Source organism: Saccopteryx leptura, chromosome 2, assembly GCF_036850995.1.
Source record: "Saccopteryx leptura isolate mSacLep1 chromosome 2, mSacLep1_pri_phased_curated, whole genome shotgun sequence".
NCBI classification, from domain to species: Eukaryota; Metazoa; Chordata; class Mammalia; order Chiroptera; family Emballonuridae; genus Saccopteryx; species Saccopteryx leptura.
This window is the reverse complement of record NC_089504.1, coordinates 137082998-137105823: the sequence shown is the minus strand read 5'-3', so window position 1 is coordinate 137105823 and position 22826 is coordinate 137082998. Positions and strand designations below refer to the sequence as shown.

Genomic DNA, 22826 nt, shown 5'->3' with positions numbered 1-22826 from the left:
GGCAGGCGGGAGTTAGTGTATGGATAGAATGTCAAATGGGACTTTATTAAACGACTCATTAAAACTGCACGAAATATAAACCTCCGCTGACTCCAGAGGATCAAAAAAAAAAAAAAAAAAAAGCTTTGAAAATCCAACTTAAAACAGAATTTCGGAAACGTATAAATTCAGTCTGGGCGCTTGCAAGACCACCTTCCGCGTCACCTTAGGCCAGAAACGGCACAGGTGTGAACATTTTGCAACAATAGCTTTCAAAGTTATTTTCAACGCGAATTATTTTTGCATCCTTCCTAAGAAATTCAGAGTGGAAAGCATGTCACCTAGTCTAGTGTTCTCCCTGCGTTGCTAACCTTTCCTACTATCCCACCCCGCCACTCCCCCTTCGCCGCTGTCCCAGTCCAGGAGGCGTTTGTTTATGTGACGTAAGCCGTAGTAAGCAGTCCCCGCCCCTATTTCCCTCTGGCCGCCGCGTTTCCCGCGCCGCAGCGCTTCTCCCCTTAAAAGGACAATAGAGGCCCCGGGAGCGCGCGCGGCTGCCTGTCCTTCTCTCCTCCCCGCCCTCGACGCGCGCGCGCCCGTATGCAAATGAGTTCGATTCACGAGAATTTTGTACCAGGAGCTGCGCGTGCGCAGTGGGAAAGCGGAATCTACACCTTCCCGGCCAGCGGTAGCAACTGCAGAACTGCAGGAGACAATCTTTCTAGACGAGGCAGTTGAAGAGGAGGGAGCGATTGGAGGGGGGCGGGGGTTGGCCTGGCGTGCACTCCGCACCTCGGTAACGTTATTGCGCGTGGAACGGCTGTTTTTGGAAGGTGAGTGACTAACCATTACTCTGGTGCAAAACTGTCTTACTAGGCTTTGATTTATTCAGACTAGCTTTTTCTTTTTTCTTCTCATTTCATCTCACCCACCTCCCCCAATCCTTCCATAAACACACTACACACAGGAAGTTTTGTCTTGGAGATGGCATTGCGGGGAGTGCTGTTTTCGTGATCTTCAGACTCCAGATTCTTTTGTATGCACACGTTTAGTGTGTCTTTCTTAATTGGGGAGGGGATTTAAAGCAAACCGAAAGTCCTGGGGTGGGGGAAGTGAATGGATCCTGGAAATGAGTGCGGAATCGCTGGAGTTGAGGGATCCACGTTGAAGGTGACAATGACTTTTGTCAGCCGCAGTGTTCCCGGGAGAAAAGAGCCCGGCGGCAGAAAGGCCCGAGAGGAAAACGACTCGCTGGTAATTGCGGAGGGGCCCCGGGTCTGTGCACCGTGTAGGCGCGCGCCCGGGAGTGGTCGGGCGCCGCGGTTGAACCTCGTGGCTTATAGTTCATTGCAACCCCTTGCGCGTGTTTTGAGAAAGGTAGAACATAAACGCCATTCGCTCGAAAACTAACTTGCTGTGTGTACTTGCGAGCTGGCGGGCGTGAAGGGGTTTAAATCGGCTTTTGGTTCGGTGCCGCGGTTGCCGAGCGCACGCGGCGTGGCGTTGTTTGCCGAACTCCGGAGGGATGCGGATGCGACAATGAGAGCAACACGCGGCCGCTCGGAAACAGCCCCAGTTCCCACACGCCTCTTCCCCTCCGGGCCGCGCCCAAGCAGCGCTGGTGTCCGATGTGTCCGTGCGTGGAGCCTCAAGTTTAGTTCGCAATGTATTCACCTGTAGCGTAGCTGTGGGCGCTACGGAGAGGGCTTTCTAGGGCGACCGTGTAGGGCTTAAGATGGCCAGCCAGAGCCCATTGATTTGGGGATGGAGGCAGCGGCGTTCTCTGCGTCCATGGGGTGAGAGTACTCCGGAGGACACTGCTTTTTGTGCGGAACATGACAGACCACGTGCTTGAGGGCTGCGACCTGGTTTTCGTCGGAGTGTCCAGCCCTGGGTCAGCAGCGAGGTGCGGGCGCTGTCGGGTCCGAGCGCCCGGCAGGACAATGTGATTTGCTGATGATGGCGTCTTGCCAGTTTAAAAAGCAGAGCGAAAGTCGCCAACTCTAGGCGGGTGCGGGGCGGGTAATCCAGGCGTTTCTCATCAAGGACAGGGCAAAACTTTGATGAAATGGGCCTGCAGCCGAAGGGAGGACGGGAGGACAGGGCTCTGGACACTTGGGGCGCGGGGTCCGGAGCTTTCCCGGGGTGATCGTCAAGTGTCTCGCCCTGGGAAACAATCCGACATCCCGATGCTGCACGTAGGCAGCGCCCGGCTGGACAGAAAACAAAGAGCTAGCTTCATGTGCCCATGCGGGCCCCGCTGGCGCGCGGGGCGGCTGCAGGCGGAGGGCTGTGTGGGCCGAGCACCCCGAAGTTCGGGCGAGTTTCGGGAGGCGCTTTTGTCCCTCGGTCCCTCGCGGGGAAACTTTGGCGGCGCTACTTGTGTGAGGTGCCATGCTGGTGCGCGGGGAGGTGGCGGGCTTCCGCGCTCCGGGCCGGCGGGCGAGGGAGGCGGCTTCTCGGGGTCCGGGCGCTTCAGCCCCCGCGCCCGGTGCCGTGATGCCAAGGGGTCCAGAGACCGTGGCCCCGACCTCTCGGCCTGTTACCCACGGCCCGGAGCCTGTGTCTGGGAGGTCTGTGGATTCGCCTTTGAAGTCGAACTGTTGCCATGTTTGAATTACGTCAGGGCAAAGCCATGAGGAGGAACAAGCCCCGGCAGCGCGGCGTGCGGGAGGCGCGGCCTGCGGGAGGCGCCGGGCCGGGCTGGGCGGGCGGCCGGCGGGCACGGGGGCCCGTTGTTCCGGCGCAGGTGAGGGAGGAGGGACGCGGTTCACCTCCCGCTGCCCTCGCCGGGGCCAGCAGCTCTCCCCTGGAACTTTCTTCCCGACCCAAGTTGTTTTATTTACCATCAGATCCACCCGGGAACGTTTCTATTTGCTGCTGGTTCCTCTTTCTTGGTGGTCACCGCATGCCCAAGGGGTAGGCAGAGTTTGGGGACACACGAAGGCCTTTGGGGGACCCGATTGACTGGGAGGACAAGGGAAGCCTTTTGCTGCTTTCGGGGAAACCGGCGAGGGCGGCGGTCACCCCCGTCCCCTTAAGCTGAGCCTTGGCCGCCACGTTCTGGGGACCCAGCCCCGACGTCATGCAGCAAACCACCGTGGGGAAGTTTCGGGGCTCCGGGGTTGTCCTACAAAGGAAGTGAGGACTCTGTCCGAATTGTGCGTGCTGCTGTTTTCTTTGTGTGTTTACGTGTGGGAGGGGGAGCCAGGAGGGGCGAGGTTTGTTTTGGTGATGGTGGTGGTTGGTGGGGGGAGTTTCTTTGGGTGGTAGGGCGGTTCAGAGTTTGTTCTGGTAACTGGAACCCTAGTAGGTTTCTTTGTTTTTATTTTCTTCCTCGAACCTTCGATTGCTAGACTAGAAATTACTGTTTAGCTGAACATGGACCCCGTGTGAGACAGTTTTACCCCTGCTATCCTTTCCCCCTCACCTCCTCACGTTGTCCTAAATAAGGTTTAGAAAACTTTTCTCCCCTTTTCTTTTAACAATTTTTTTAAAAAGTGAATTTGATCGCGTCAGCAAACACGTTTTTGAATTGGAGTTCGCCAGACTTGAGAAGCCTTTTAATAATTTATGTTGCAAAACTGAACACGTTTATTAGTTGCTCAATCTAAATTAAATGAAAAGTATGGGAGTTTGTTTCTGGTGAAGTTGGAGAAAAACTGATGGCATTTAAAGTATTTATATAATGATTTGGGGAAGGGGGATATTTCTTGGCCCTAAAGGTATGCTTGGCGAAACCTCTGGTGATTCTTCCCTGCGATATCTTAGGATGACCTTGAAGAAGCATGCAAACAGGGAGTTGGGCCTTGGAGATTTTTTTTATATGGGGGCTGGGGAAGCAGCTGCACAGGGGAATGACTACAAGGTAATGGCTAGCTGTGCTATCCCTGCTAGCTTTTTTCTAGTTCCTGTGAATCGGGGTTGACCTTCTGGTTACCCCTCTTAGATTTTCTTTTCAAGCCAACTTTTTTTTTGGTATGTGGCCCCAGGCATAGCTCAAAAATTATGCTGGTTTGACACATGGATGCTTCTTTGGTATTTGGGGTTTGCCTGCAGTCTAGACATCCGATAAGCAGCACTGTGTCTGTTGTCTCTTTCCTGATTTCTACTGCATTTAGATTGTGTTTAAGGGTTAGAATCTAAACCTAGTCATTACTGGAAAATAATATCCTCAGATGCCATGCCCACACATGTGTGTGCGTGCACACACACACAGACCTGTGCAAATTGAAATCCATTTTCTGCTCTTCATTGTTTTGCTATTAAGTAAACACATTTCTCCCAAGTTTTTTTTTTTTTTTAATTTTTTTACAGAGACAGAGAGGGACAGATAGGGACAGACAGACAGGAACAGAGAGAGATGAGAAGCATCAATCAACAGTTTTTCGTGCAACACCTTAGTTGTTCATTGATTGCTTTCTCATATGTGCCTTGACTGTGGGCCTTTAGCAGATCGAGTAACCCCTTGCTCGAGCCAGCGACCTTGGGTCTAAGCTGGTGAGCTTTGCTCAAACCAGATGAGCCCGTGCTCAAGCTGGCGACCTTGGGGTCCCGAATCTAGGTCCTCCGCATCCCAGTTCGATGCTCTATCCACTGCGCCACCGCCTGGTCAGGCTCTCCCAAGTTTTGGTTGACCAAATTACAGATACCGAAAGGCAAACTATCAGTAACAGTACATTTCCGAAGTGAATAGAAAGAGAATATCAAGAAAAGGAAAAACTTTGGGATTAATAACTTTATGGCTTCCTTTGGGCAGTTATTTTCCTGGGCCATGTGTTTAAAATGCATATGACCCCAGGCCATGTAGCTCAGTTATTTAAAGCCTTGTCCCAAAATGCCAAAATTGTGGGTTTGATCCTGGGTCAGGGCACATTCAAGAATTAACCAATGAATGCATGAATGAATGGAACAACAAATCAATGTCTGTCTGTCTGTCTCTCTCTCTTTCTCTCAAATAAAAAAAAAAGAAAATAAAAGCATATGAAATGCCTGGCTGTGATATTTTTTGTTTCTTTTTTAGAAAAAATTTATTGATTTTTAGAGAGAGAGGAAGGGAGGAAAACATAGATTTATTGTTTTATTTATGCATTTCTTGGTTTTTGTATGTGCCCTGACTGGGGATGGAACCTGTAACCTTAGTATGGGGTCACTCTCCAACCAACCCTGGCTACCCAGTCAGGGTGTTTATTTTTTTCTTAATTAGTCAAATTCCGACTAGAATTTCAATATCCTGGGAGATTTCAAATACAATATGTAGACCTTAATAAAACCATTAAATAGCAGATGCTTTAAATATCAGATGATAAGTGCAACAGAGATTTGGTTTACCAAGGTGAAGAGATTGAGTGGAAAAGACACAGAGACAAGGTCTCTGCTCCCTTCCCTTTCTGCGGCACTTTTGCGGGAGGTTGGAGATGAAAAGTTCAGTTGATAGTATATCCTAACATCTTCAGACTGCTGTTGCATGGTGTTCTTAATTTTGTAAGTCTGGAACCTGGATAGTCAATTTTTTCTCATAATCTGGAACCTGGATGGCCACTTTATTTTACCCAGAGTCTTAGGCCCTGGGAAAACCTGTTTTATGGGTCTCAAACTCAGGCACGTTCATGTCAGAAAAGCAATTTGAGAATGATTTTCTGTATAAAATAAATTTTTCACTGGGGAAATCTTAAACTTATTTGAAATCTAAACCAACTTCCTAAGCTGTTATGAGGACATATTAATTTACCATGCCAGGCACATAGTAGGTTGCTTTAAAACTGACATTTTCTTTTTTTTCCTTTCTAGAGGCTAGGATATACTTGGCTGAAAAGGAAGGGGACACATTTGTTGAGGCACTAGGTTAATTGTTCAGAAATCTGAGGTTAAAATGCCTAAATTCCAAAGCCCAGAAGATCCTAAATAAGTCACTTTGTGGTCTAGATATCTCATGTGCAAAGTAGTAATAATGTTACTACTTTAGTTCATAGGGTTGTAAATAAGTGAATAACATACTTGGTAAATATTGGTGGTGGTTCCTCTCAAAACTTTGGGAAGTAGATGTTTTACAGAAGACACAACAGGCCATGGAGGGTTGGCTCAGTGGTAGAGCGTGGGCCCATGTGGAAGTCCCAGGTTCAATTCCTGGTCAGGGCACAAAGGAGAAGTGACCATTTGCTCCTCCCTCCCACCGCAGCCATGACTTGGAATGGTTCAAGCAAGTTGGCCAAGTTGGCCTGGGTGTTGCACATGGCTCCATGGCCTTGCCTCAGGCGCTAAAATAGCTCAGTTGCTGAGCAACGGAGCAGTGCTTCAGATGGGCAAAGCATCACAGGGTAGGAGTCTTGCCCATGGGTCTGTGTCTCTGCCTCCCCACTTCTCACTTAATTAAAATAAAAGACATAACTAAGGATGCAGTTACCTTGCTGGAGGGAATACTCAGTAAATGTTGAGTGAAAAGAATGATTTCTGGTCCCCTTGCCCACCTTTAGTTAACTGGTTCTGGGAAGAAACTGCCTTCAGCTCCTGGTTCTCTCTTCAGTTCCAAATCAACCATTTCACATCAAAAAGTCCTGTGGAAATCTAGAAAATGCCGTATGTTTTTTGGTTTGTTTTTAACAGAGAGAGTCAGAGAGGGGGATAGATAGGGACAGACAGGAATGGAGAGAGTGAGAAGCATCAATCATCAGTGTTTCATTGCGACACCTTAGTTGTTCATTGATTGCTTTCTCATATGTGCCTTGACCGTGGGCCTTCAGCAGACCGAGTAACCTCTTGCTCAAGCCAGCGACCTTGGGTCCAAGCTGGTGAGCTTTGCTCAAACCAGATGAGCCCGTGCTCAAGCTGGCGACCTCAGGGTCTTGAACCTGGGTCCTCTGTGTCCCAGTCTAACGCTTTATCCACTGTGCCACCGCCTGGTCGGGCAAGGAAATGCCGTTTTATTTATTCCTGATTTCTCTTGTCCACAGGAGCTCCTTGGATTCCCCATACTTAATTTTGACTCAAGGGGTATAAATTGAAAATACTTTGTTGTCTTTTGGTTGTCCAGTTTCTCCTCTAATTGAATCAGCAGCTAAGGTTTTCTATATTATGGAAATAATCTGGAAATGCATCTAGTCCGAAGGAAGGGAGTTTGTTTTCAATGGAGGGAGGCTTTGTTTTTGCACCAGAAATACTGAAGTCACAGGCACATTTACTGTTACATACTCAAGTACAAAAGTTGCAATTGAACAAACAATTTAATGCTAGTTTGTATTTAGTTGTTTTCACGTATTATAAGTTTGATTTGGCTTCATGTTATTTTAATTTGATTGATGTTAAAGTATGCTGAGTTTAAGTAGCTCTTAATTTGAGATTCATTTCTCCCACACTATTCTCCTAATCTCCTTTTCTTCTTCATTTCTACTTGAAATAAGCAAGAAATATTAGTTCTACCAATTGTTACAAATTGTTTACTATTAATCTTCTGTAATTAAAGTAATTGATTCAGTTTACATTTCCTGGAAATCTGGAAGCCTCAAAAATTTTCTTCGCTACAAAAAGTCTATAGAGTAAATGTTAAAGAAAAATGACTACATTCAAAACATCAGTTTTTATTTATTTACTTTATTGATTTTAGAGAGAGAGAGGAAGGGAGAGAGAAAAAAACACATTGATTTGGTGTCCTACTTCTTTATGCATTCCTTGGTTGATTCTTGTATGTACCCTGATGGGGATTGAACCCACAACCTTGGTGTATCTGGATGACACTAACCAACTGAGCAAACCAGGCAGTGCAAATTATGAGATTTTAAATACACATTTATATTATGGACACGTTTTCGTATTTCATGCCCTTAAAGATATTGTTCAGATCCATTTTGGCTACATCACTCTAAGGTAGTTAGCAAATTTCACCTGTTTCTGTTATGTACAGTCAGCACCTGGTTGTAATATAAGACCTAGTTCCTGCCCTGCAACAGTTTACCGTTGAGTAGAGGAGATAACACAGTAAATAAGTTTGTGAAATCCTGTGTGTTAGGTGTTCTAATAAAGGTATGGAAAGGTTTTGTAAAAAGAAATAATTCTTAATGAATTTCCCAGGTTCGGGAGGGTGGAGGTGAAACTCTCTTAGACAGAATAACAACCTGAGATGTGTGGCTAATTATTAAAGTTGGTTTGATACTCCCAAAATATCAGAATTCCAAATTGGGAACAGCTGGAAGGCAGGACCAGCTCTGGCAAAGCTTTGAATTTCTTGCCAAGGATTTTAGATATTATCTTGAAACCAGTGTTGGTACCTTGGAAGAGATGATTAATATTTGAACTTGAAGAAGATACCACCTGTTTGAGGAACGCAGGAAAGTCAGTTATGAGGCCCTGACAGCAGTTCGAGCTGATGAGGTGCAAACAGGGATGGAAGGGACATGAACGAACTCAGAGAAGTGAAGGAAGAAGCAGCAAAATCTCGTGAAGGACTTCATAGTGGATGTGGTGTGAGCCATGCCCAGGGTGAGAAGGGAGAGCCCAATTGTGTTCCAGATTTTTTGTGCGACTTTATGGATAATAACCAAGATAGGTGAACACAGGAAGAACATACCTGGAAAACAAGCTTATGTAATCAATTCAGGGTATTTAAAGGTTAGGACTGCTAGTCCTTGTGTTGATGCTTCACAGATATTAAGCAAAAGAGTAGAGATTTATCCTTTTTATTTGTGTGACAGAGACAGAGTTAGAGAGAGGGACAGATAGGGACAGACAGGAAGGGAGAGAGATGAGAAACATCAATTTTTTTTATTGCGGCTCCTTAGTTGTTCATTGATTGCTTTCTCATATGTGCCTTGACTGGGGGCTATAGCAGTGCGAGTGACCCCTTGCTCAAGCCAGTGACCTTGGGCTCAAGCTGGTGAGCTCTGCTCAAACCAGATGAATCCGCGCTCAAGCTGGTGACCTTGGGGTCTCGAGCCTGTGTCCTCCACATCCCAGTCTGATGCTCTATCCACTGTGCCACCACCTGGTCAGGCGATTTATTCTTATTTTATAAAGAGGGAAATGGAAAGGTCAGAGAGCTTAAGGAACTTTCCTGAGATTTGGGTTAGAGACCAGGTGTGTGCTGTCATACCCCCTTAACATTTTTGTCAACTTAATAATGGGAGAACAGCTTTACAGGAAGGTCCAGTTTCATGGCCTTAAGTCTCCCTGAAAAGGCTAAGTTCCTCTTTTCTCATAGACCTTGGCTTAAAACCCTCAGAAAACATGATTCTGCCTCCAGTTTAATCTGTTGTACATGTCCTGAGACAGACAGTTTATATTTCTGAAATGTGCAGGTCTCAAATTCAAGAAAGTAAATGGTATGCATAGACTAACTCTCTCATACTTTTGCTTCACAGTATCCCTGGAAAGTAGAAGCAAGATTTCACAGTAGTATTACAGAGGGGCAAATAAAATTAGAAATAACTTCCTATTCAGTTGTAAAGACAAAAGCGAAATAGACTCCAACTTTATGACAGTGCCTTTCTCACCAGATTCACAGTAGTTACATTTTCTAATTGATAATCATCCCTTAAAAGCAAATAAATACCACCTCTCCAACCTTAACATTTTTAGCCACTAGAATTGCTTGGAATCTAGAATTGGGATACTGTGTGTGTGTGTGTGTGTGTGTGTGTGTGTGTGTAAGTAAAACCTAAAACTCAAGAGACTTGGATTTGTGATGTAAAAAAAAAAGTTTTAAAACTATGCTATTTCAGCTGAAAACTTACTTTTGAATTTGACACTTTTCCTATATAGTGAATTTTGGGCTCTTCTGCAAGATGTGGATTTCACAGGAGCCACAATTTATATATATATATTTGACCGTATAATTTCTCAGAGACTGGATACGTGTTTGGAGAAGCTATCAGAAACAAGTGGGCTCTGCCACCCTGTCTCACTTTTCCTCCAGGCAAGATTAAATTTGTCCCGCAAAAGTGAATAAATAAATTCAGAACTGTTGATGTTGGGATGTGGGCTAGTATCTAGAAGCAGGTTACAGGGAACAGTAGTGTTTAATTGCTTCATGGCTTTTCTTAAGTGCTGAGGAAACTTGTCTCATTGTTGTGGGATACTGGAACCCGGTGGCCTAGCAGCCCAAGAACACAAAGCGCTTGGTCCTGTTTGACCCTTTGTGAAGAGAGTTGCTCTAGTGACACTGTTAGTGTTTACTGGATCTTGTACTTATATGTGATTAAAGATAGGATACCATTGACTAAAATGGTGGAGGATAGCATTGCCAATTACAGCAACTCATGGTTGCTTCTAGCTTCTGATCAGAGTGTTTTTTCTTGTTTTTTTTTTTTTTTTTTCCCCTCTTCCTTTCCCATCATCCTGTCATTTAAAGTTCAGCCCTAAGGAAATGAATCTCTTTCACTTCAAAGTTGTCATTGGTTGCTTGGTTCCTTTTGTCTTTTCGTTTGCTGCTCCTTCCTTCCCTCTTGACCAATGTTTTAGTTCGTCTCTCTGGGCACTTTCCTTCCCTCTGCTCTGTGTCTATTCTGACCTTACTGGTCTGTTCTTTGCTTTCCTGTGGACTATATCTCCTAATGTGTGTGTGTATCTCTATCTGTATGCCTTTGCGGAATTGTAAGTTTTTCAGATTCCTCTTTAGTTAAGTCAAGGTGTGCGACGGTGACTTAAGGATTTGGGGCATGGTGCTCTTGAAATAAAAAAATAAAAGCAGGATAGAGTGGAGTAAAGTGAAAGTAAGCTCCCTTCATTCTTGTACCACCTGAGAGGCAACCACTAATTTACTACTAGTTTTAAAAATCTTTCAAAATGCCAGTTTGTTTATTTGAGATCTCATTTGAAAAACATGCTATGGGATTATACTGTATAACTATTATTCAACTTGCTTATTTATTGCACAGGACAAAATATCTTGGATAGTTTCCTCCTTGCACATGGTCACAGATGTACTGCATTCTTTGTAAGGGCTGAAAATTTATAAGAGATAATATGTAAATTTAGGATTATTTTCATAAGACCTCCTTTGAATAATATCTCCAGTACTGGTTGTTGCTGTGAAGATTCCTTTTCTTTCCCTTTTATGTTATATTGTACTCAGTAGACTTATCTTATATATGTGTTGACTTAAATGTAAAATAGGACATTGACCTTGATCTTTGACTTCATAATCGTATAAGATTAGTTTCAAATTGGCTCTTTTGTATCTCTAAAATACAGTGGTTACCTCACCTTTTTCTGGTCTTAACTCTGAGGTTGCATTCCTCATCATTTCATGGTTGATTGTTAAGAGTTATGTGAAATTATAGTTTTAAAGTAGAAGAAACCTCAAAAAAATAAAAACAAATGTTTCAAATTAATTGTTACATTTTTAAACTCACTTTTTGTTTTCTGTTTAATATTGTTCATATATATTGGTTATTCCTCTTAGAGTTTTTGCTGACTTGGCTGTTAACTTGAATCTTTTTAACTTAGGGAAATTGCACTTAATTGGACACAACAGTCATTTTAGTGTGGCTGATTTGTCTTTAACTGTTAACAGTATTGTAAAATTTTGTGGCTACTTGGCTGACAGTAGCCAAAGAAATAATGTCAGTGAAAATTCTTCAAAAAACATAAAGTACGAGATACAAATGACATCTTTTCAAAAAACTTGATTGTATATTTACTAAGTGACTGGCACTATTCTAGATGCTGAGGTTACAAAGATAAATACAGACAGAAGAATTTCTAGCCCAGTCTATTTTTACTTTATTTTTCTTTCTTTTTATTGTATTTATTGAGGTGACACTGGTTGACAAAATTACCCAGACTTCAGATGCACAATTCCACAACACATCATCTGTACATCAGTACCCACATCAAGTCTCTTTCTGTCACCATTGTGCCCCTATACCCTCCTCTACCTTCCCACCCCCTATTTTTATTTTTAAAAACAAGCTCATTGAAATAATTTACTACCATAAAATTTACTCTAAAAGTATACAATTCAGTGACCTTTATTTTATTTACAGAGTTTTGCAATCATCAACACTCTTAATTTTAGAGGATAAATGACTACTTTTAATCAGCATTTTAAGTCTTACCTCGTTTTTTGGCTTTATCTCAAAGCTTAATTTTCTTCTGCTTTCCCTGAGCACACACATAAGGGTGAGATTGTGTGGGGTCCTTGCCCATAGATTAGGAAGCAGATAGTGTCAGCTTCCTTCTATTAAAACAGTGCTGAGTGATGTGATGCCTATGAGAATTATGGAGAAGTCACAGACAGTTTAGTAGCTGACAGTTCATAGTATTGCACAAATGCAGGACTAGGAATGAAGTATTCTAAAGAACCACTAGCCTGATCAGGTGGTGGTGCCCTGGGATAGAGCAGTGACCTGCATGCTGAGGACCCAGGTTTGAAGCCCTGAGGTCACTAGCTTGAGCCCAAAGCCCACTGGCCAGAGTGGGGGTCACTGGCTTGGCTGGAATGCCCCCACCCCCAGGCACTTACGAGAATCAATCAATGAACAACTAAAGTGATGCAGCCATGGATTGATGCTTCTCATCTTCCTTCCTGTCTCTGTCTTGCTAAAAAAAAAAGAAAAAGGAACCACTATGTTGGTTGAAATAACAGCAGTCCCAAGTTTACAATCAAGCTGCTCCACATCCACCTTCTCAATACGTGTATGTATACAAAATAACTTGATTTCAGAACCATTTTGTGTTCTTAGTTTTCTTCCAGAGATCAGGTAGGTTCTTTTTTTGTTTAAAAGCATTAGTGGTGGGTCTATAGATTTTGAGAAAATTCTTTCATTTAACATCTGGTCTCCCTAAAGCTCAAAATAGTTGAACACCAACTACTGCTTAATGGGGTTAGTGTAAACAAAGCCCAGCCTGAAACCCCTGTGTATTCGTCGCAGATTCCCAGGTGCCTCTCAAGTACAGAAATAAGCTCAGAAAAGGTTTAATAAGTTTCTTAAATAATCATCCTTTAAAAGGTTCTTGCGCTACTTGTGTGTTGCATTAGGACAAGTGTCTGACACTTCACTGTATTTAGCATTTCCTAGGAGAGGGTGAACCCTAGGATTTGTATCCCTCTCCAATGTTCAGGCAGAAGAATTTTGTATGGACAAACATAAAGTCACAAAGCTGCATGAAAGATTAATAATCAAGACATCAAGCTATTTTATGTTCCTGATGTCTTAGAAGAAAAATAATACTGTCTTCAAACTGAGGACTAGATTATCTTGCAGGGGGAACTGTTTGTGTATGTTGTGTAGAGATCTGTATGGACAAAAAGGAAAATTGAAAATGAACACTTGAGTCATCGTAACAGCTGATGAGAAGGAAAGTCTCAGTATTTCCTCAGTGTAGAATGCGGTATAACCCTTGCATTCCTTAACAGCTTGCCAGCCTGATTTTGGCACAAACTATGGCTTCATGGTCCCATTCAGCCTCAGTGAAGGTAGTTTATACTTTGGAGGTGATCTGAATGCCGGACAGTTTTGATGGCATGTTTATTTGTGGGAGGAGAGGGGATTGTGGGGGTAGAGATAGGAATCTATCTTTTGTAATAGGATTTGGTCTGTGTGTTAATGGAATGAACCGGCCTTTCTGGTATGCTTCCTTTGTCCTTGCTGAGAAGGGAGGCTGAAGTTTCCTAGAGCTATTGATGAAGCTGGCAACTAGCTGTAGGAGGCACAGAGGCACAGTAGACTTCTGACCTTCTTGATGGTGGTGGAGGGTGTTAGGGGACTTTGGAGAGTCCACGGTTTGGTCTGAGGACTAGAAAGAATTTCACTACCTTTTTGCTTCAAAACTATGTCACTTGCTACTCAATCACGATAATTGAGATTGCAGCTCATTTGCATAATCGAACAACTTTCTTTGACGTGTTTGCTTTTCTGATCTTGTTTAATAAAAAGAAATGAAATGCTTTTTTTATTGCTTCATATTCATTTTGAAATATCCCCTAATTTTTGTGAGCAATGTATTTGCTTTGATATACTACTAACCAGAGTTAGAATGGAATGAGGTCAGGCAAGAGGTTATTCAAAGACAAATACTGAAGTTTTTGTTGTCTGCATATATTTCATTGTATTTCTAAAAGAACTTTAAAAGGAGGATGGTGTTCTGTGGTTACAAGTCCTAAAACAATGAACACCGATTAAATTGGTGTTAATAGTTTTCTCTTACTGATGCTTTTATATGATGCTTTTGTGATTATTTGTAATTGGTTTCTTACACACCCCCATGCCCACACCCTCTAGACTTGTTTATTAGGGTATAGTTTCTATATTCATTGCCTTTTCATCACTTCTTGTAGTCTTATGTTCTGGTAAAGTTGGCCCTTGGTTTCGATGTTTTAAATTGCTTCTGAGGTTCATATTTACTGCCAGCTACATTTTTGCTGCATGTAGCCTTAGAGCTGTTTCTTCCTTCTTGCTTGATGTTAAGATTTTTTGTTCATCAGAATCACGGTTTATCTCACTCTATATTTGTTGAACATCTGCCTCCCACTAGTACTGTTCTCAGGCATGGAGCCTCATAAAAGAGCTCTGAAAACCTCTAAACAGCTGAGAGGCAGACCAGTAGTCAGGCAACGTGAGCTTATTCTTCATTCCTATTTATGATTTATGAAATTATATTCTTAAATTCTAACCCTGGATTTTTGTAAATTTTACATCCTTTTTTTCGATAGTTTCAATTCAGGGCCCATTTGCCTGCTTTGCACTTCCCATTTATCACAGAAGAAATCCCCTCCTGTTTCCCATAGGGCAAAAGTAGTGTGGGTTGATGCATTACTTGTGTACTTAGTATCAAATAGTAGTCATGGTTAAATGCTCAAAACTCCCCCGGAGGGGAATCACATTGACACAGAGGCACAAAATAAAGGGCAGGGCCTTAGCTTAAATTTTAAGGTATGTCCTTCATTGTGTAGGAGTCCATCATTTTATAGGTTTGTGGAAAGTTTGTTGTATTTTCTACTTAAAACTTGATTTTTTAAAAATGCCTCCCATCCCCTAGGTTAAGAAGGCATGTTTACCAGGAAGATAGAAGGAGTTATAGTAGAGGCCTTTGTAAATAACTGAGTTCATCTGTGTGTTTTCTTGTCAGGCTAGTGCCAAGAATGGAGGGCGGTCCTGGAGGTCTTCTCCCAGGGCCCTCCTCTCTGGCGTGGTCATGTAATACCAAGGGGGTGGGGGTGGGTCGAGCAGAGAGCGCTCTCTCTCTCTCTCTCTCTTAATGGGTTCTTGTTAATGGCCCTCAACAAAGCTGTGTCAATTCCCTTGGCTTTACAGACTATTGCCCAGAAGAAAAGATGTTTGGTTTTCACAAGCCAAAGATGTACCGAAGTATAGAAGGCTGCTGTATCTGCAGAGCTAAGTCCTCCAGCTCCCGATTCACCGACAGCAAACGCTATGAAAAGGACTTCCAGAGCTGTTTTGGGTAAGATCATCTATGTCTGTGCCAGTCTTAGAGTGAGAAGGATCACAGCCTATGGAAATATTTCTGAACAAGGAGATTGTAGCAGTGTGCTAATTTTTCACTTATATTCTAATCTAGGCTATTTTAAGGCCTTTGCTCTTAAAACCAATTAAACACACTGACAGCCTACCTTTTTTAAGATTATGAGGAACTACCAAATTAATTGTGAAACCTTTTGAACTTATAGCCAAACAAACCCTTTTATTAACTTCAGTATGTATAAAGAGATTAAAAAAAAATTCTATTATTTATTCTCTAGTAATTTTCTGTCTTTTGTGTTCTTTTGCTAAATTATAGAAATATATTTTAACCCAGCCTGCTAGGGATAGTAGTAAGACTATGGTAAGATAAGAAGTGGAATTTATTTCCCAACATATCTTTGCATAAAATAAAATACTTAATGTTGAACTAGTTTCCATGTTAGAAATTAATTTCACCACTTTTTTATCAAAACATTTGTTGATTATTTATTGTTCATCCTGGACATTGTATTTATTTTTAAGGGTGTCAAAAAGGGTCCCCACTGACCTTGCCTTTTAAAATTATGTTTTCCTTTTAATGTCATTTCCAGTTGTATACATCATAAATATTATCAGTATTTTTCTGATGTATTTAATATGGGACAGGTATAGTAAATGATAAAGTTCCTCAGAGGTATAATTAAAAAACAGCTTGGTGTGACTAATAGATTTCCCCCCTTATGCAGATATAATCACTTTTTAAAAATGACAGTGCCTCTGGTTTTATTAGTTGTGAAACTAGAATACCATTGCACAATATTTGAAAAGGTGGCATTTTATTGCTTATGAGGTGTCTACATATTTCAGGAAAGATTAATTGGACAGTATTGTTTAAAACCATGGTGACCAGGATCCCCTGTAGATCTAAATTTTACTGTTGTTAAATTTTAAAAACATTATTTTAAAATAACCAAGTTGCAGCACATAAAAGTTTTGATTCATTGATTCTAGAAGTTAATTATATTTCTGAAATACTACAGAAACAATGGAACTGGATCATCCAGGATGATTAGAAATAAATTATAAATGGATATGGTTGTTTGTTTGTTTGTTTTTTTCTAAAAGGAATGTACTTGCCTGAATTCTTTCATGTGAAGGAGACCAATAAAGGTTGGATTGTTCTCTTCTCAGGCTGCACGAGACCCGGTCGGGAGACATCTGCAATGCCTGTGTCCTGCTGGTGAAGAGATGGAAGAAACTGCCGGCAGGGTCGAAGAAAAACTGGAATCATGTTAGTGCATCTGTCATCTCTCGCAATTATACCTCAGTTACATGTTAAAGTGACATGAGTTTCCGCCCAATTTAGGAAGTAATATGTCCCTGGAAAATATGAAAAGAATAAAGAAAAACAGTTGCTGCTCAGATATAGTCACTTGACGTTTTGTCCTGTTGGGAAGCAAAGTAGCGTGGTGTGGCATTTCCCTCCAGCTGTATCTGGTATCCCCATTTCAGAGATTCCCAGTCTACACTCTCACCTATTTTTAGGTTTAACCCGGAAATTCCTAGAGTTAATCAGGCATGGGTCTTTTTTTCAACTCTTAGGATGACATTTATCCTGAGTTGTGTTGGTACTAATGAGTGTGTAGGTTTTTGAATCAGAACTGGGTTTGAATCTGGCCCTTCTCACCTACTACATAGTTGCGAACTTTGGGGTAAGTTACATTCACTTATAGAGCATCAAGATAATCGCTTTCTCAGAGCTGTTGTGAGAACTGAATGAGAAAAAGTATAACACAGTAGGCACTCAGTTAGATGGAAGCTGTTGTTACTCTGTAATTAAATCTAGTTGAGATACAACTGGTATATAAATGTGCGTTCTTCTGACCTTTAACTTTATGATGTCGCCAGAATTCTTCAAAAAATATTTTTGATTACCGTAACACCACTAAGTCTTATTTCATTTTTTTTGGGTGCTAGCTTTCAGATTTATGACACCTATACAACATATTTTTTTTTTACCTTTTTTTTTTATTAATTTTAACTTATTGTATTAACATGGATTCAATACAAACATATTTGTTTTTAATCAGGTATTTATTCTTTACCTTTGTTTCCTACACTTGCCTTATACTGTCCTTTGGTAATTTACATTGTTATGAGAGGTTTCTGTCGATCCTGTTAACTTATAAAAAAAAAGATGTTGTTTTTTTTTTTAAATACCTAATTTGGAGAAGATCTAAATTATGATTTGGAAGGTGATGGCAACCGTTCTATATCAGGGGAGAAATCTGCAAGGAGTAAATATAAATGAATGCATGAGAAGTGGCACATACAGGGCTGAACCAACAGCTGTGCTAGATGGGGGGGGGGGTACATGCCATTATCCGCAGGTGACCGATTCAGGCATTAAGGGTGTGTAGTGAAAAGAGCTGAAAGCATAGGTCCCAACGCCTTGAATTGAGGCTTGGCCCCCTCCCCTTGCCCATTTTACTAGCTTAGTGAAATAAGGCAAAGTAAATCATTCATTTCTCTTTTGTCCTTTACCCTATAATGGGAGCAACAAAAATAGCCCCCATACTGCTTTGTGGTGAAGGTTAAATCAAAAGTATATGAAAGGTTTTTGTAAACTGCGAAAAATGCCGTTAGAAATGTTAGCTGTTGGACTTGCTCTTTCTTAACCTACTTGGGTCATCCTCACCATATTTAAATCTATTTCAAGTTTTGGTCCAGCAGACTCCTGCTCTTACCTACTTCAAAGAAAACCCCATCATATAAACTATTCTTTTTAAAATTTCTCTTTCCTTGATACGCTTTATTTTTTGTTTTATTTATTTTTTAGTTAGTTTTCATTCAGTATTTATATTAGTTTCAGATGTACGACATAGTGGTTAAACTATTCTTTAATTCTATATAAAGATTAGAGAAAAAAAAGAGTACACACGGGCTCTCAAACACTCCAGTAGAAAATTGTGGTCCTCAAATTGGGCTCCTTCAAATTGGCATTTGTTTGAACCAAAGGAGTACAGAGGTGTCATTTTTTAAATGGTATTAAATATTCAGTATTTTCTTCCAGGTGGTAGATGCAAGGGCAGGACCCAGTCTAAAGACTACATTGAAACCAAAGAAAGTGAAAACTCTATCTGGAAACAGGATAAAAAGCAACCAGATCAACAAATTGCAGAAGGAATTTAAACGTCACAGTAAGTTTGATATGGAAACACAAGTATTTAAGAATAGTTGTTTAATTTTTATTTTTGCCTTGGGGTGACATATGCTATATGTGAGCCATTTTATCTTTCATTGCTTTTTTTTTTTTTTTTTTAAGAAAAGGAGTGTTGGAAGGGATCGTTGACTTGGTAGCCGTATTATTTTTGTGCAATCTTAGAACATTGTTCTTGATTTTGATGTCATAAAAGTTCTTTCACTAGCTAGCTCCTTCTTCAAATTGTGCTGAGACCACTTTGATGTCTTTATTGACATCTTAATTTTCTAGAAGACACCATTTTTCAAGCTTGTTTACTTGATATTTTATGCATAAGGATGTTCAGTCCTGGAGATGTGCAGAAAGGTACATTAATAATTAGTGGATTATCTGAGACCAAAGTGCAGGAAAGTAACTTTAGAAATTATAACTCACTTACTGCATGCAATAAAGCCAGCCTCAGGACTTTGAAGTTTAGGGGGGCAGTGTGTGTTGTGTGGGTTGATAGAATGGCAGAAGAATGACAAATTAATATCTGGTTCTTTTTTTTTTTTTAAGGTTTTATTTATTCATTATGGGGGGGGAGAGAGAGAGAGAGAGAGAGAGAGAAGAGGGGAGGAGCAGAAAGCATCAACTCCCATATGTGCCTTGACCAGGCAAGCCCAGGGTTTTGAACCGGCAACCTCAGCATTTCCAGGTTGACACTTTAACCACTGCGCCACCACAGCTCAGGCTAATATCTGGTTCTTAAACTCTTACAGGAAGTTGTCATTGTGAGTAGGGAACCTATAGTGGTACTACTTTTTTTTTATTCAGTGAGAGGAGGGGAGGCAGAGAGACAGACTCCCACATGTTCCCTAATCAGGATTCACCTGGCAAGCTCTGCCCATTTGGGGCATTGCTCTGCCCATCGCCCTGTTGCTCAGCGACTGAGCTTTTCTTAGCACCTGAGGTGGAGGTCATGGAGCCATCCTCAGCACCCAGGGCCAACTCGCTCCAATTGAGCCATGTCGGCAGGAGGGGAAAAGAGAGAGTGAGAAAGAAGTGAAAGGGGAAGGGGTGGGGAAACAGATGGGGGCTTTTCTTGTGTGTCTTGGCCAGAAATCAAACCCAGGACTCCATATGCTGGGCCGACGCTCTACTGCTGAGCCAAAGGGCCAGGGCCTATAGTGGTACTTCTGTATTTGGGAATGTAGTTTTAAGATTTTTGAGAAGGAAATACAGTGCATATGATGTTACTATGTAATATTTGTATCATACTCTTTGGGTTGGTAAGGTCAGAGGCAGCTCTACTGAATCAAACCTATTAGTGTTTTGCAGTGAAACTTTATTTAGATAGGTAGAATAAATATTCACAGTGTTCATGTAAGTGGAATAAATAAACTGTAAATAGGCTAGTCAGGTTTGTAGATATGGATTGTGGACCTATATTGGAGTTTTCAGAATTAAAAAAAAAATCTGTAAGACCCTATTCGACAAAATATTATAAATTCATGCTTGTTTTGGGACACTGGGAAAAGACAGTTAAATTTACTGATCAGGTCGACTGAGAAAGGAAGGATAACCATCATCTTGTGAGCACTGGGGTATAACTGCCCAGCACTCTACGTGCATAATTACCTCAATGATTCCTGTTTTAGAGATTAGCACTAGAAGTACAGAATGGTGACCCAGGTCACTCAGTTAGTGGTAGAGATGAATTTGACCTCCTGTTTGTCTAACTCGAGAGCCTTGTGCTCCTTCTCTACCATCCTGCTGTTTGGCACAGTATTACCAATACTTCAGAACGCTAAGATCTGTCCAGGTCTGCGGCTCGCCGGTACTCAAGTAAGTAGGTGTTACCACTTCATAAGTTTACAGTTGCAAGTATGCTAAACGATTCTTGTATTATTATTTATTATTTTATTATTTCTCTATAATAAAATGTATTGGAGTGCTGTTAGAAAAGTCTAAAATGCCTTCTTGGTGAAGGTTGCTCACGAGCTTTGAGAAACATGGAATGAGAAGTAAACCTCCGTCGCATGCATTTCCTCTCACCATCAGTACTGTGTTAAAATAGCTGTGGTGTTTTTGGTATTTAGAATTTTCATAAGAATAGCATAATAAATATTTTTAGGACAACTTAGGATCAGCTCAAAACACACATTTAATTACAGCATTTAAGAGACTTATCCTTTGAAACCTGCACTAAGTTAGGAAAACCAACATTTATCCAGTCCTGCAGGTACAGTTTTAACATCTACGTTAAGAATTACGTACTTGAGGCCATAGGTTGGCCTTGGCAGCTGAGTTCCAGAATTACCACTTAAAATTTAAAATGCGAGTCTACAGTTTTTTTCAGAAAGCATTCCCCCTTTTTTATATATACTGGCACAGGTGACTTATTCATTTACTATAATATTGTAGTAAGTAAACACTACTTTGCCATTTTGAAGGAAAAAAACTGATCAGACAAAGAAGATATAATGTAGTTTTGGAAGACGACACATTCTTTCACTATATACAATGTATAATAGAACGAGGAACACACTGAATGGAGGTAACATACAATGATTTGGTTGGAGAAATGTTTATGTAGTTTCCGCTGCATCATAATTCTGTGCCAGCATTTACATTTTGGGACCTATAAAGGACGAAAAGAGCATTTATTTAATGCGTATACAGTTGAGATGCCTGAATGTATAAATATATAGCTACCACTGGATGTTAACATAGAATTTACAAAAACATAAAAAATTAATAAAGAAGACTGACCTATATAACCTAAGTGTAAGGATAGACATTATTTTTTAAAAGCCTTTTGAGGACTACAAAGTAAAAGCAGATCACTACGTAGAAACCTAGTGAATACATTTTGCCTGTGCATGAAAACTTTACCATTTAACAGTTTCACCCCATTCACAATGGAATCAGTAATCTCTTTTTTTATGAGGTTGCTATACATCTTTATTTCCATTTCTATCACACATTACTCCCTCCAGATAAACCGTTAAACACCAAATTTTTGGCTCATAAATGTGGCACCTTTGAAAAGGGCAGTTTCCACTCAGTCCAGTGTGGTGGTATTATTCCACGCTAGGTTCTTTCAAAATCTTCGCTTTGAAGATGAAGTCTTTATATCAAAAGGTGTGGTGGCAGCAAGAAAAAATGATATTGTATAGAAGAGGAGATATTTGGCTCATGGCAATTAAAAAGAAAAAGGCAACCTAGGGTATGTTACTAGCCAGATACTTGAGTCATTAGTGAATGTGTGAAGAGAATGAAGCTAATCCTGTATGACTAAGTGGGACCAGATCATTATCATTGCACTCCATTCATTCTTCACGTCAAATACTCTAAGCCAATAGGAAAGAAGAGTTATATTTAGAGACAATTAGGACTAGCTGATACTTAACATTTTCAACAATTAACTGGGTTTAGTACAGTCATTTTCTTTACTCACAGTGTTTCATGAGGCCTTTCCCATCAATCTTAAGTGTTTAACAAATGTTAAGTTCGAAAATGGTATGAAAAGATTTTTGTACCCATTTTTTTTTGCTTGGAAAGATACAAAATGTAGAAGTTTCTCAATGGGAAAAAGCTCGACTTGCTTCTTCCCACCACCTCTGCCACACACGATTTCCCAAAGACCTCACTTGGAAGCTCGTTCTCCATGGCTTCACTCAGGAATGGAAACCGAAGAGCTAACAGTGGAGCTCAAGGACATCTGGGGTTAAAAATGCAAGAAAATATTAACCTATAAGCAGTGGTCTAAATACTCAAAATTCATGTTAATGAGTTCAATTACTGCATATGAGATGTGCGTTGATGAGGGCTTTGGGCTTACCATACTATCCCACAAATCATTGCTCTTTTGAGACTTCGGGGACTTTTACTGTTTAATATTGTATTATTTTCTATACGAACAACTGTAAACTTACCTCACCCTGTATTTAATCTTTAGCTAAAATATTTTAATACATTTATAGTAAAACATTTTGGTAACATTAGATTGGAATGTTTTAATGATACATATTCCTTTCTTCACCGGCTATTTCCAAGAGGAAAAAAGACTAACTTTAACTGCACCATCCATTTTCACTAGATGTCTTTTTTTAAAATTTTTTTATTTAGTGAGAGGAAGGGAGGCTGAGACAGACACCCACAGGTGCCCCCACCAGGATCCGCCTGTCAAGCCACTAGGGGGCGATGCTCTCCCCATCTGGGGAGCAGCTGTGCTGCAACTGGAGCCATTTTTTTTAGCGCCTGAGGCA

At 41.2% G+C, this 22826-nt stretch overlaps 1 protein-coding gene across 7 annotated transcripts in view; it reads left to right on the top strand.

Moving 5' to 3' along the window:
• Positions 1-654: 654 nt before the first annotated feature.
• The window catches only part of SINHCAF (SIN3-HDAC complex associated factor), a 34176-nt gene continuing 12004 nt past the window's right edge, over positions 655-22826 (top strand). The window contains exons 1-4 of one of the 7 annotated variants that reach the window (XM_066368899.1): positions 655-812; positions 15225-15372; positions 16563-16662; positions 18445-18571. In XM_066368899.1, coding sequence (XP_066224996.1) covers positions 15245-15372; positions 16563-16662; positions 18445-18571 — 355 coding nt within the window. In that variant the 5' untranslated portion in view covers positions 655-812; positions 15225-15244. Of the gene's footprint in view, positions 813-991; positions 1234-1579; positions 1776-1852; positions 1874-2708; positions 2729-2748; positions 2899-10478; positions 10561-15224; positions 15373-16562; positions 16663-18444; positions 18572-22826 lie in introns of those variants that run through there. The other 6 variants (XM_066368896.1, XM_066368894.1, XM_066368897.1 and 3 more) reach the window with 6 other exon arrangements.